This window comes from Ovis canadensis, chromosome 1 (assembly GCF_042477335.2).
Source record: "Ovis canadensis isolate MfBH-ARS-UI-01 breed Bighorn chromosome 1, ARS-UI_OviCan_v2, whole genome shotgun sequence".
Taxonomy (NCBI): domain Eukaryota; kingdom Metazoa; phylum Chordata; class Mammalia; order Artiodactyla; family Bovidae; genus Ovis; species Ovis canadensis.
In genome coordinates, this window is record NC_091245.1 from 99,122,216 (window position 1) to 99,136,286 (window position 14,071).

Below are 14,071 nucleotides of genomic sequence, written 5' to 3' on the forward strand. Positions count from 1 at the left end.
GATCAGAAAGTAGAAGATTAGGGCTTTTTGCCAGCTGTCAGAAATACTGGTTCTTTTGTGGTCATGGCTTAAAATAATAGAAATATCATGGAAGATTTTACAGCAGGAAGGAACCAAGGAGGTGATATACTACAATCATCTTGTTTTACAAATAAAACTAAGACACGTCAAAGTTGAGGAACTTACTTGCCTGAAGTCACAAGTAGATTAGCAGCAGAACAAAGACTAGAATTTAAGATTTTTTTTTCCCAATTCAGTGTTCTTTCCTCTACACCAGAGTTGACTTATTTGCTTTCTCATAACTGTTCAATAACTAATACATGGGGTTGTTGTCGTCACATAAAAAATGCATTGGAAAGCACCTCAGAAAGCATAAAAGGCTAAGTGGCAAGTTGTGGAACAAGTTGTGGCACCAGAAGTTTTCAAAGTGCCTAAACCTGTCAGTTCTCATTTGTTTATTGTAATCAAATGATACAGAATGAAGGCAATGAAATGAAGGTTGCTTCCTGGATCTGTAGTCAAAATATATAGAAGAGGGACTTTCCTATTGATACTTTTCAGTCAGAGAGAAGACTCAGTGTAGAGTCTATTGGATAGATACATGAGCATACCAAACCAAGCTACACATAAGCACCGCTAAATGAAACATTATTCATTTACTTTGCAAACAACTTCAAACACAGAGATACCCACAAAATTCCCTACCTTAAATCGAATGTACTTTAGAAGGTCAAATTCTTTGGCATACATCCTGAAATACTCCAGGACCTGGGAGTTGTGCATGAAGTTAGGGTAATGATCTGGGATGGGATAGTCACTGAAGCACATCATCTCCTTAGAAGTGTTGATGATCACTGACTTGTAAATACTTGCCCTTCCTTCTTCAGGTTCTTCCTGCAGTAAATAAAAAGCATTCATAACAGCTTGAGAATTAAGGTCGTGGTTTATAAACAGCCAATTAACATTTGAAAAGTTATCTGAAATGCCAATTTTTAAAAAAAGTTATACACACACATCCCTTTATATCTCCCAGGATTTGCACCCTCATGCTGTCTCTTCCCCTTGAATCTGAGTTGTCTTTATGACTTGATTTTGACCAACAGCATGCAGTTAGAATGATACTGGATGGCTTCCAAGACTAAGTGGTAAGTAGTCTTGCCGCTTCCACCTGGGTTTCTTAGAAAGCTTCCTCTCATAGAAGTCAGCAGCTGTGTAACAAGTCCAGCTACCCTGAGACCATCATCCTGTGAGGAAGCCCAAGCTATCCACATGAAGAGCATGTTTGTGATAGAGAGATGTGCAGCCAGCCCCCAGAAGTCCTAGTTATCCCAGCTGATGTTCTAAACATGGAAACAAAGAGGTCATAGTATGTGTCCAGTCTTAGACTAAAATGACAAGAGACTCCAAGTGAGAACTGCCCATCTGAGTACTAGTTTCAAGGTTTTTCGTGTACTTGGAACAACCGTTCTCCAGGAAACACTGTACTAATTTATAATTCTGTCCACTATGTGTTCCTGTTTTACCTTATTTTCACTAATTTAAAAGACAATTATTCAGTGTTAGCAAAAATGAAATCTCAGTACAATGTTTTCTGGAGAGTAATGTGGCAAGAACATGAAAACCCTTGACACTTGGCCATTTAAAGAAAGATTTAGTATTCAGACAAAAATTTATGTTAATGTATGTTGATAGCATTATTTGTAATATAAAAATGAAATAAGTTAAATGTCTGTGATAGTGTGATTTATAAGAAATATATATTTGGTCATCCAGATGGTCAAAATATATTTCTCATATATATTTGGTCTTTCTACCACAGTTCCTGGCTCAGAGCTCCCAAAACTCTTGTAATTTCCCAAGTGTTGAGAGTGATCAAAGTCTTTTGTTGTGTTAGTATGGTGACTCTTAGAAGGCAAATAATAGTGGGCCTGGTTACCAATGGAGCAAACCCTGTGGGTTGTAACTTTCAGTTGCCCCCTTCTGACTTCTGGGGAGGGGAGAGGGACTGGAAGTTGAATCAGTAGCCAATGCCCAGTGATTTAATTAATCATTCCTATGTCATGAAGCCGCCATAAAAACCCAAAAGAGTAGGATTTAGGGAGCTTCCAGGTTGGTGAACCTGAGAAGATCAGGAGAGCAGCGTGCCTAGAGAGGGCATGGAAGCTCAGTGTCCTTTCCCTGTACATCTCTCTCTTTGGCTGTTCCCAAGCTACATACTTTTATAAGAAACTGGTAATTGAGTGAGTAAATGGGTTTTCTGTGTTCTGTGAGCTGCTCTAGCAAATTAAGCAAACCCAAGGAAAGGGTCATGGGAATTTCTGACTTATAGTCAGTTGGTCAGAAGTATAGGTAACAACCTGGTAATGACTGGCATCTGAAGTCCAAAGTCCAAGGAGGGGCCATTGGAATCTTCAAACTGTAGCCAGTTGGTCAGAAGCACTGGTAATAACCTGAGTTTATGACTTGGTGTCTACAGTAGGGCAGAGGGGGCAGTCTTATAGGACTGAGCTCTCAATTTGTGGAGTCTGAAACTATCTCTGGGTAAATAGAATTGAGTTTAATTCTTGGATATCTTGCTAGTATCTGAATGTTGTTTGTTGATGTCTGGGGACCATCCCCCACCCATGCACATACACACCCACACACACTTGCTTTGGTCTCAGAACCATTTAATGCCCAACAAATACACTGTATTTGAGAATCACTACTCTAGATCCTTGCTACCTGAAGAACTAGCAGGCAGAGATATCTCTTGGGAGACTGTTAGAAATGCAGAATCTCAGGCCCCACCCCGACCTACTGAATTGGAACCTGCCTTTCTAGCAAAATCCTCAAGATTCTCCCAGGTAGCTCAGTGGTAAAGAATCTGCCTGCCAATGCAGGAGGCGCAAGAGACACAGGTTCAAACTCTGGGTTGGGAAGATGCCATGGAGGAGGGCATAGCAACCCATACCTGTATTCTTGCCTGGATAATCCCATGGACAGAGGAGCATGGTGGGCTACAGTCCATAGGGTTGCAAAGGGTTGAACATGACTGAAGTGACTTAGCACACACAAACAGGGGTGTTGTACTGACCACATAAAATAGCACAGTATCTATCCAGACTGCTATATTAGCTTTAACTGAAACATCACAAACGATGATTTTTTAACTGTTTTTAAAATTGTTTTGATTATGGACAATTACCTTAACCAATTTGTACCCCCTTTTCCCTTTCTGGGCTCTGCAGGTGGCCCAGTGGTAAGAATCTGCCTGCCAATGCAAGAGATGTGGGTTCGATCCCTGGGTGGGAAAGATCTCTTGGAATAGGAGATGGCAACCCACTCCAGTATTCTTGCCTGGAAAATCCCATGGACAGAGGATCCTGGTGGGTTAAAGTCCATGGAATCACAAAGATTCCAACACAACTGAGCACGCACCCATGCACTTCCTTTTTAGGGCTTTTCTGCTGGCTCAGTGGTAGAGAATCTGCCTACCAATGAAGAAAACACAGGTTCAAATCTGGGTTGGAAGATCCCCTGGAGAAGGAAATAGCAATCTACCCTAGCAGTCTTGCCTGGGAAATCACACGGACAGAGGAGCCTAACAGACCACAGTTCATGGGGTTGCAAAAGAGTCCACATAACTTAAAGACTAAACAACAAATGGTTGTTTATCATGCAGAGACAGTCTTCCCTTTTGTCCATCAACAAACAGATATTTGGATGTTGGGTATTACTGAGCATTCAATGGCCATAAAGGAGAGTGTTCATTGGCTTTGCCCACATTAGAGATGATTTTCCCCTGGTTTTTAGAGAAGAATTTTTGAATTTCAGAATCCTGGATTGATCATTCCCATTTCTTTGCCCTATACTTCAGGATCTCATTCTTGTTGGCTGCTAATAATGTTTTCACAAGTCTCTTTTCAAGTCTCTTCTAACCTATCCTACAAATTTCAACCAAAGTGTTCTTTCTAGTGTATGGTTGTACCTCTTCTCTAATTAAACTTTTAGATGCTGCTCCATTTTCTATAGTTTGTTTTTCAGTTTAGGATTCAGAGACCTCCATGATGTCTTATAGTTTATATATTCTTTATCTCCCCAATTTGATTGTAAACCCCTTGACTTATATTTATGATCTTTCCCACAGTATATAAAATTATAACTAGCACTTAGTAGATATTTAATAGATGTATGGTGAATTACATTGAGAAAAGTACATATAGAAAAAAGAAGTAACTTTCACATAATGCATAACAAACTAATGAAATACATCAAATTCATTTCAAAAAGAGTTGAATAAGATATTTTTATCTTATAAAATTTGTTGTAAGGAAAATTGCAAAGTAATATAAAATCAGATGCATGAAGATATTCAATTTATATTATTTAAAATAGCTATTAATTAGAAATCACTTAAATGGCCCCTCCTCCAATAGGCAAATGGTTTAATAAATTATGATCTCAGTATGATGTAGAATTTATCTTCCACACCACTTCTTAAGTATCCTGATAAATTCAAAGCAGATCCTGTCAGCCCACTGCTTACTGGCTTCTACTGATTCCATGTGGGAAACCAGATTTCTTATTCTAAAACTCAGCATGTTGCATAATCTTAATCTACTTTATTATCTTCATTTATTGTTCTCCTCAGTTAGATTTTTAGGTAAGCATTTGATTTGGGGAATATTATTATAAATGGTATGGTTTTTCATTTCAAAGTCCAATTTTTCATTTCTGGTATATAGGAAAGCAGTTGGCTTTTGTATATTACCTCTGTAGCCTGCAGCCCTGCTATAATTGCTTATTAGTTCCAAGGATTTTAAAAAATTCTTTGGAATTTTCTACATAGACAGACAGTCATATCATCTTCAAATAAAAATCATTTTACTTATTCCTACCCAATATGTATACCTTTATTGCCATTTCTTACCTTATTACATTAGTTAGGATTTCTAATACAGTGTTTAATAGAAGTGTTAAGAGAGGCTGTCCTTGCTTTGTTCTCAGTTTTATGGGTAAATTGTTCATTTTCTCAGTATTAAGTATAATGTTGTGTTAGTCGCTCAGTCATGTCCAACTCTTTGCGACCCCATGGATGGTAGCCCACCAGACTCCTCAGTTCATGGGATTCTCCAGCCAAGAATACTGAAGTGGGTTGCCATTCCCTTCTTCAAAGTATAATGTTACCTGTAAGTATTTTGTAGATGTTCTTTATCAAATTGAAGGTGTTTCCTCCTATTCCTAATTTGCTGAAGGGTTTTATCGTGAAGGTGTGATATAAATATTTCTACAAAAATAAAAGAAAAATCCTACCTCCTTAATAAACCAATTTGTTTTTCCTACCTTCAAGTTTTATTGATTTATAATAAATAAAGTATACGCATATAACAGGGTAGAGATTATACAATGTGTAACTATGTAAACATGGGTAGACACAGGCATAGTTGTCCCAGGCATACATAATATTATATTTGATGATTGCAATGTAAATTTAATTTTGTATATTACTTTTTCCACTTAAAGTTATAGCATAGGCTATTTTCAGTGTTCCTTTACAGATTTCAAAATCCATTTTTAAGTGTCTTCAAATTCAATCTCTATAATTCACTCATTAATTCATTTCAAATCATTTATTAAGCATCCACTATATACCAGGTTGGGAAGATATATACTTTCTGGAGTAGGAAAGGGCAACCTACTTCAGTATTCTGGAAAATTCCATTGTCAGAGGAGCCTGGTGGGCTACAGTCCATGCGGTTGCAAAGAGTCAGACACGACTGAGTGCACACACACACACACACACACACATCAGAAATGCAAAAAATAAGACACAAACTCTACTTTTGGGTATCTCACAGTGATAGTAACAAATGTAGACTACTGTGTATTCTAAGTCGCCTTGATGGCAATATGAGCAGAGAGTTTTGGCAGTTTGGAGATTGAATGGGAGCATTTAACTCAGTGGAGAGAACAAGAAATACTTCTCCCAAGAAGTCACATTTGATGGGACTCTTGAATGACTGATAAGAATTTTCCAAATGAAGAAGAAGTAGTATTACAAAAGTTTAAAGTTGTAAAAGAGTCTAGAATGTTTCAAAAACAATTTAAGGCCTCAGAAGCTTGAAGTTAACTGAGGAGAACAATAAATGAAGATAATAAAGTGGATTAGGATTATGCAACATGCTGAGTTTTAGTCAGTCTCCCAGCTAGCTATTTTGTAGATGTTGACAAACTGATTCTAAAATTTATGTGGAAAGACAAAAAGCCTAGAATAGCCAACTTTGCCCTTAAGTGTGGACTGTGCATAGTGACTTTCTTCCAAAGAGTACAGTATGACATGGGAGAAAAAAAGAGAAACTTCACAGTGACAAACCCTGATAAACACCATTTCAAGCCAGGTCATCAAGATTAACATCAATCAGTGTGATAAGTGTGATAGAGTGTAACATTGATATGATGTGATGAGAATGGCACTCTACCTCTAAGGTCTTCCTCCCCAAAATTCATAACCCCAGTCTAACCACGATGAAAACATCAGACAAATCCCAACTGAGGGATTTTCTATAAAATATCTAACCAGTGATTCTCAAAACTGTCAAGGTTATCAAAAACAATGAAAGGCTAAGAAACTGACACAGCCATGAGGAGCCTAAGGAGACATGACAGCTGGAACAGGAAAAGGTCATTAGGAAAAATAAACCTAAATAAATCTGAATAAAGCATGGACTTCAGTTAATAATAAGGTATCAATATTGGTCCATTAATTACAACAAATGTTATCACACTAATGTAAGATGTTAATAATATCTGGGCATGAGGTATATGGGAACTCTACTATTTTCCTAATAATTCTGTAAACCTAACACAGTTCTAAAATTAAAGTTTGTTTAAACACATTATTTGTAATAGCACATTAAAAAATTAATTAGTGGTTAGGTCCTTTTGAAAACAAGGTGTTTGTGAGGGCAGGGGTAGAAATATTCTTAACTATTAAATTTGACTTCATTCATTCAGCAGATATTTCTAAAGTAATAAAAACACTATATTAAGGACTTCCCTCGGAGAAGACAATGGCAACCCACTCCAATACCATGGATGGAGGAGCCTGGTAGGCTGCAGTCCATGGGGTCGCTAAGAGTCGGACACGACTGAGCGACTTCACTTTCACTTTCATGCACTGGAGAAGGAAATGGCAACCCACTCCAGAGTTTTTGCCTGGAGAATCCCAGGAACAGGGGAGCCTGGTGGGCTGCCGTCTATGGGGTTGTACAGAGTCAGATACAACTGAAGCGACTTAGCAGCAGCAGCAGCAGCCGCAGGGACTTCCCTGGTGGTCCAGTGGCTAAAACTCCACACTGTACCAAAGTAGAGGCCGTGGATTCGATCCCTGGTTAGGAAACTAGATCTGACATGCCACATCGAATAGTTCTCATGCTGCAACTAAAGATCCTGCATGCTGCAACCAAGACCCAGCACTGCCAAAATAAAACAAAACAAAACAAAACAAAAAACCTCATGATCTTAATGCTAAAAAATACACTCTGTCTTGTTTTCCAAAGGTTCGAAGTTTCCAAATAGAAGGAGTAGACTGATGCTTTCCACAGCAGGTCTGTTGGGGGTCACTGAGCTAAATGAATCACAGATCTTACCCTTTATATTTGACAATATATTTGTATTAATTTTCAAATAATTAAGACAATGAAATATTGTATCTCCACAAAAACCTTCAAGCCCTTCTAAACACCCCATTGGTAGTGCTTATTACTGTCAGCTCACTACTTTATAAGTGTGGGCAGAGCAGTATCAGGTCAGTGAGTAGAAAAAGGAGCTTCCACTCCTGCATTTTAGTATTTTCTACCGTCAGTGAATAATCTTCCCTATACAGACATACTTTGATCATACTTCCTGCCTAAGCACATGACTTGCATTGAATAGGAAATTCATGTGAAAAAAAAATAATGGGGACATAGGGTAGTGTAATTTAAACTGAAGGGATCAGAGGCAATAGTAAGGGCAGAAGAATGGAGAAAAATGACTCACCTTCAGTGGGAGGAATGAAAACAGTGTGGACCTTCTGTTCCTTTGACAGACTCTCAGAATCCCATTGGACCCCAGTTGTCTTAGGACTGTTCTCAATGTTGTCTTCACACAGGGATCACATGGGGAACTCTAAAATACTAATGCCTGGTCCCTTCTCCCAGAGACCCTGTTTTATTTTTATTTATTTATTTTTCAATTTTTATTTTTACTTTATTTTGCTTTGCAATACTGTATTGGTTTTGCCATACATTGACATGAATCAGCCACGGGTATACATGAGTTCCCAATCCTGAACCTCCCTCCCACCTCCCACCCCATATCATTTCTCTGGATCATCCCCATGCACCAGCCCCAAGCAACCTGTATCCTGTATCAAACATAAACTGGTGATTCGTTTCTTACCTGATAGTATACATGTTTCAATGCCATTCTCCCAAATCATCCCACCCTCTCCCTCTCCCACAGAGTCTAAAAGTCCGTTCTATACATCTGTACCAGAGACCCTGTTTTAATTACTCCCTGTCTATGGAGAAGGCGATGGCACCCCACTCCAGTACTCTTGCCTGGAAAATCCCATGGGCAGAGGAGCCTGGTGGGCTGCAGTCCATGGGGTGGTGAAGTCGGATACGACTGAGCAACTTCACTTTCACTTTTCACTTTCGTGCATTGGAGAAGGACATGGCAACCCACTTCAGTGTTCTTGCCTGGAGAATCCCAGGGGCGGGGAGCCTGGTGGGCTGCCATCTATGGGGTCGCACAGAGTCGGACATGACTGAAGCGACTCAGCAGCAGCAGCAGCAGCAATATATAGATAAGGTTGAAATGTACTGATAAGAGGTCATGTGCTGGCCCTAGAAGGCTCAGGGAACCAGAGTTTATCCCATCCACCTCAGAAGTCCTTTCTCCACACATTCTTAGCTAAATTGCAAAATATCTAAGGGCAGAGGCAAGAGGTTATATAACTCTGTTTCCTCATCATCTAATATAGTCTGAGGTCCAGAAATGTTTATCCAATAAACCATTATTGATTTTGTTTTAAAGATGCAATGTCATCCTCATTTATCACACGGGAAAGCAGGAGTAAAGGCTGAAGGTCAAAGGTTTCCATGTTGGTTGTGCATTAGAAATAACTAGTGGAGAATTTTATTGGCACTCCAGGCCAATAAAGCCAGAATCTGGATGGGCTGATAGCAGTATTTGCTAAAGTTTATTCAAGTTCCCAGGTGACTGTTCAGTGTGCAGCCAAAGTTAACAGCCACTGCTCTATAGTTAACCTTCTAACTTTGTATCCATTCAGTTGTCTTTTTTAGAGGGAGATATATTTAAGAAATTAAAAGATCTATCCATCTAAGAGTGGTTATTACTTAATTTTATATTTTAAATCAAAATGTATTAAATATGCCTTATTTTACATTATATTGTATCAATATGGTACCTTTGTATAACATATACACTTTAGAACTTTACTACTCAAAATGTAATTATCAGCAGGAGCAACAACACTTGGGGGCTTATTTGAAATATAGCATCTAAGCACCACCCCCAGATTAATGAATCAGAATGTACATTTTAGCAAAATCTCCAGTGATTCATTTTCATTTTCAAGTTTGAGAAGCACTGCTATGGTATGCATTGAGATTTTTAAAATTTAACTAAAATTAAACTAAATTTAAAATTAAAAATTATTCTACAGCATTGCATACTTATTAAAACCTCAACATTTCCCAAGCAATTTATCATTTTAAGCCACTTTGTTTATAAAGTAATACTGTAGTAATGAACGTTAAAGCGATATGTCTCACGTCACTACCTATGTTTCACACTCAGTCTGACCTAACATTAATGAAGAGGTCAAGAAGAAAGGCATGCATACTGAATCCCTGAGACCTATTACAAGAAAGAAAATGGAAGCCCTGAGTCCCCAGTGACTTACTGGACACCTCGTAGCAACAGTGGAATTCCAACGTGCTTGGGATGATCTTATATATGAAACCTCCAATGAAATTATAAAAATGTGAGAGGCGTAGGGTGGGAGAAAAGGCTCCAAATAACAAGCAAGGAGGTGAAAGAAAAGCAGATCTCAAAGGAATGTTTGAGGAAACCAGCATCAACATGTGAAACATGCTTAATCTGCAATTAACAAATGTTTATAATACCTCAGACTTCACAACTGTGTAACTGGAATATGTGAAAATGAAGGTCTATTTCCACAAGCAGTCTAAGCAGCCACCCAAGAAATTTTCCATCTCAAGGATTCATTTATAAAATGCAAATGTTTGGTGCCTAATACATGCCAGGCATGCATGGCCTTTGGCTCTAGAATTATAGTGGTGTGTATGTGTGTGCATATAATATATGTAAAAATATGTGTTATATATAATAGACATAGATGTGGTCTGTCTTAACAGAAGTCAGAGCATTACGATGAAATATAGCTTATTTATTTTCAAGTAAGCAGTTTATAAGGTGTTGAAATTTTGCCAAGAGTATCATCAGAACAAACTTCAAGTTGAGTTTTTAACAGAGAAGTTTAAGCCACTTTGGAGATAAAAGCTATAAACCTGATAATCAGGTAGGATGGTGAACCTTCAACCGATTTCTTACCCAATCAGTAGTTGCTTAGGATGCTTATCAGACATCAAATGTGTGGGCCCCACATTTGGCCTACTGAATAACAACTGATGTGTAGCACTTATTGTGCCACTGTTACTAGTGATGACATAATTATTCACTTAACCTCCTACAATATCTCTGTGAAGGGGGTATCTCCTTCTTAAAGATGATAACATAGAGGTACAGAGAGGTTTAATGATTTTCCCCGAAGTCACAGTAATGCTAGTAGGTGCAGACACAGGATTTGAACTCAGACTGTGCTCTTAAACTCTACACTATGTTGTGGCTGGGTTTCTAAAGTAAAATTTTCTATTGATTACAAAATATTAATTAACAGTCTTTTCAGCCCACGTGCAAGACTGATTATGACCGAGGCATGGTGGTGTGCTAAGGGGTATTCACCCTGGATCTGAATGAGAACTACTGTCAGAGCTAGTCACCAAGACAGAGCCAAGATGCAAAACAGCGGCGCTGTTGTTCAACTAAGGAATACTGTGAAACCACTTTAAAGTAACTGGCAAACACTATGTTTGTCTTTATGAAACAGGAAACAAAGCTGGACACCTTAATACCATTCACTGGCTCTAAAAAATGAGCTGAAAAGCAAACCCAATGGATGTTGCTTTGGAGGTAGTTAAGGAGGTTAATATTCTTTAACATATAGTAAGCTTAACTATCATTTAAGTTAGATGATACCTTATTATGTTAGTTGCAGGGCTGGGTGTGCATATTAAAACAACAACTTTATCTGTGCAGGACAAGAAAATGTAGTTGCATGCACCCTCTGGCCTCCTCTGAAGATATGACTACTGATTTGACTTCTCAAGCAAAGAAAAAGTTCAAAGAATTTTTTGATTCTTTCAAGCCAGATTTTATATCCTATTCAGGGACTGGAATTATTATAGAATTGTTTAAAGTTACTAGAATTTTTTAAAAGGAAGGAAGGAAGGAATAAACAAACAAACAAACAAAACAGTAAGATTAGAAAAGACTCAAAAGAGGAATTACTGGAAGGAGCTGTAACCTATATTCTAGATCAATTACTGATTAATGCAGACCAAGAGTAACCACTCTAAATTTTCTAGCCACTTCACATATTGTCATTTTGTTACACCCTGCCACTACAGAGATTGTTGCCCTCTTCCAGATAGCAGCAAAACTTATTACAGACACTCCCCAACTTACCATGATTCAACTTGTGATTTTTTTTGACTTTACAATAGTTTTAAAGCAATATTCATTCAATAGACACCATATTTCAAATTTTGAATTTTAATCTTTTCCTGGGTTAGCAATACTTTGTGCCATACTCTGGTGCTGCTGGGCAGTGGCAGCTTCCCCCAAGTCACAGATCAGGAGGGTAAACAACTGATCAGTTTACAACCATTCTGGTTTTCATGCTCAGTACAGTATTCAACAAATTATAAAATATTCAACACTTTATTACAAAATAGGCTTTGTGTGAGATGATTTTGCCTGTGTAGGCTAAGATGAGTGCTTTGAGCGCATTTAAGGTAGGTTAGGTGCAGCTATGGTGTTAGGGGGTGGTTTAGTCACTAAATCGTGTCCAACTCTTGCAACCCCAGGGACTGTAGCCCACCAGTATCCTCTGTCCATGGGATTTCCCAGGCAAGAGTACTAGAGTGGATTGCCATTTCTTTCTCCAGGGGATCTTCCTAACCCAAGGATTAATCCTGCCTCTCCTGCATTGCAGGTGGGCTCTTGCATTGTAGGCAGTCTCCTGCATAGCAGGCAGGTTCTTTACCAAGTTAGGTGTATTAAATGTATTTTAAGCAAAGGATATTTTCAATTTATGATGGGCTTATCAAGATATAATTTCATTGTCAATCAAAGAAGATCTGTAAATGAAAATGATCTCTGTGCCATTTTCATAGTCATCAGTAAAGGGGAAAAAAAAAGTGATATCTCTGTCCCATTTTTGCTGCCAGGCTTGGGAAAGAGGAGCTTGCATAGAACCTGAGGTGATGGTTGCTGAGAAGGGATCAGCAAACTGAAGTCTAGCAGGCTGAATCACTATGAAGCCCATCATATTTCCTGACACAAGATAAAGTATCTTTTGCACCTAGTTACAGCCAGAGTTCCAAGTATTAAGGAACCAGGAGATTTACCTGGAACCGCCACAGCCCTCCGATGTCATGAGACCTTTCAAAGCAGAGGGGCTCCAAGCCTTCTTCCAGGCAGCACTTGATAGACGTGAGCCCACTCACACCTGCCCCAATCACAGCAATTCTTTTCTTGGCCATGGTCTCCAGAGATCTTCACAGGGCTGGGTCAGTGGAACCTGTCCAAAAGAAAGGATGACAAAAGATAGAAAACACACATCAATTAACATCTTTCAGTAAGACTTGGACATGGCATTAATAAAGGCTGAAACAGCAGATACCTTTGAGGAAACCAGATACCAGTGTCCTCCTAGCCACAGGGAATTACTACACCTTGGATGGGAGAGCCCTGCGGCTGCAAGACCCAGATCTGAGACCCAGAGCTGAGAGGTCGGCTATGGTACCTGAACTCAATGCCTTTGCCTCAACACCAGCAGATCCTACAGCTGCGATCTGGAGCACACTGCAAGTCTGGCTCTTTTCAAAGATATATAAAGCAACAAAATACCAACATCAGCAATAGCCAATGGGGAGGGCTGTTCGGCTCCACACTTCTCAGCCAACACCCCGCCCACTCAGCCGCAACCTTTTCCCCAGCTGACGGAATAAAAAGTGGGCCAACCCAGTTTAAGCAGAAAGGATTAACCCTACAGCCTCTCGGTTTTTCAGCTACAGATGCTCGAACTCTCAAATACTCTCAGGGGGAGATCCAAGCAGCCGGAATTTCCGTCTTCCGTCGTTCGCCTCTCCCATTCACTTTGAACTTCCTGGTGTTTATCTTAAAGTGACAGACGCCTCCTGGTGAAGGGAAATTGTCAACACCACCACCAAGCAAGTCTTGCTCCAAAAGCTTAAGTGGAGAACATCTGGCTGTCGGGAGATCTGATAAACCACTTTGGGACCCCCTCGTCCACCTTTTGGCCTCAACACCCAAAACTGGATCTTTGGTTCTGTGCTTGTTATTCAGTCATTCAGTCGTATCTGACTCTCTGCTACCCCATGGACTTAAGGACCCCAGGTTTCCCTGTCTTTCACTATCTCCCAAAGCTTGCTCAAACTCATGTCCATTGAGTTGGTGATGCCATCCAACCATCTCACCCTCTGTCATCTCCTTCTCCTCTTTCCTTCAATCTTTCCCAGCATCAGGGTCTTTTCTGATGAGTTGGCTCTTTGCATCAGGTGACCAAAGTATTGGAGCTTCAGCTTCAGCATCAGTCCTTCCAAATTAATAATCAGGTTGATTTCCTTTAGGGCTAACTGATTTGATCTCCTTGCAGTCCACAGGACTCTCAAGAGTCTTCTCCAGCACCACA

At 39.3% G+C, this 14,071-nt stretch overlaps 1 protein-coding gene across 4 annotated transcripts in view; it reads right to left on the minus strand.

Annotated features, from left to right (window-relative positions):
- The window catches only part of FMO5 (flavin containing dimethylaniline monoxygenase 5), a 39,677-nt gene extending 26,140 nt beyond the window's left edge, over window positions 1-13,537 (minus strand). The window contains exons 1-3 of one of the 4 annotated variants that reach the window (XM_069602504.1): window positions 13,410-13,537; window positions 12,765-12,937; window positions 706-894 (exon numbers count right to left, since the gene is read on the minus strand). In XM_069602504.1, the coding sequence (XP_069458605.1) occupies window positions 706-894; window positions 12,765-12,899 (324 nt within the window). In that variant the 5' untranslated portion in view covers window positions 12,900-12,937; window positions 13,410-13,537. Of the gene's footprint in view, window positions 1-705; window positions 895-12,764; window positions 12,938-13,039 lie in introns of all 4 variants that reach the window. The other 3 variants (XM_069602499.1, XM_069602513.1, XM_069602500.1) reach the window with 3 other exon arrangements.
- Window positions 13,538-14,071: the final 534 nt, after the last annotated feature.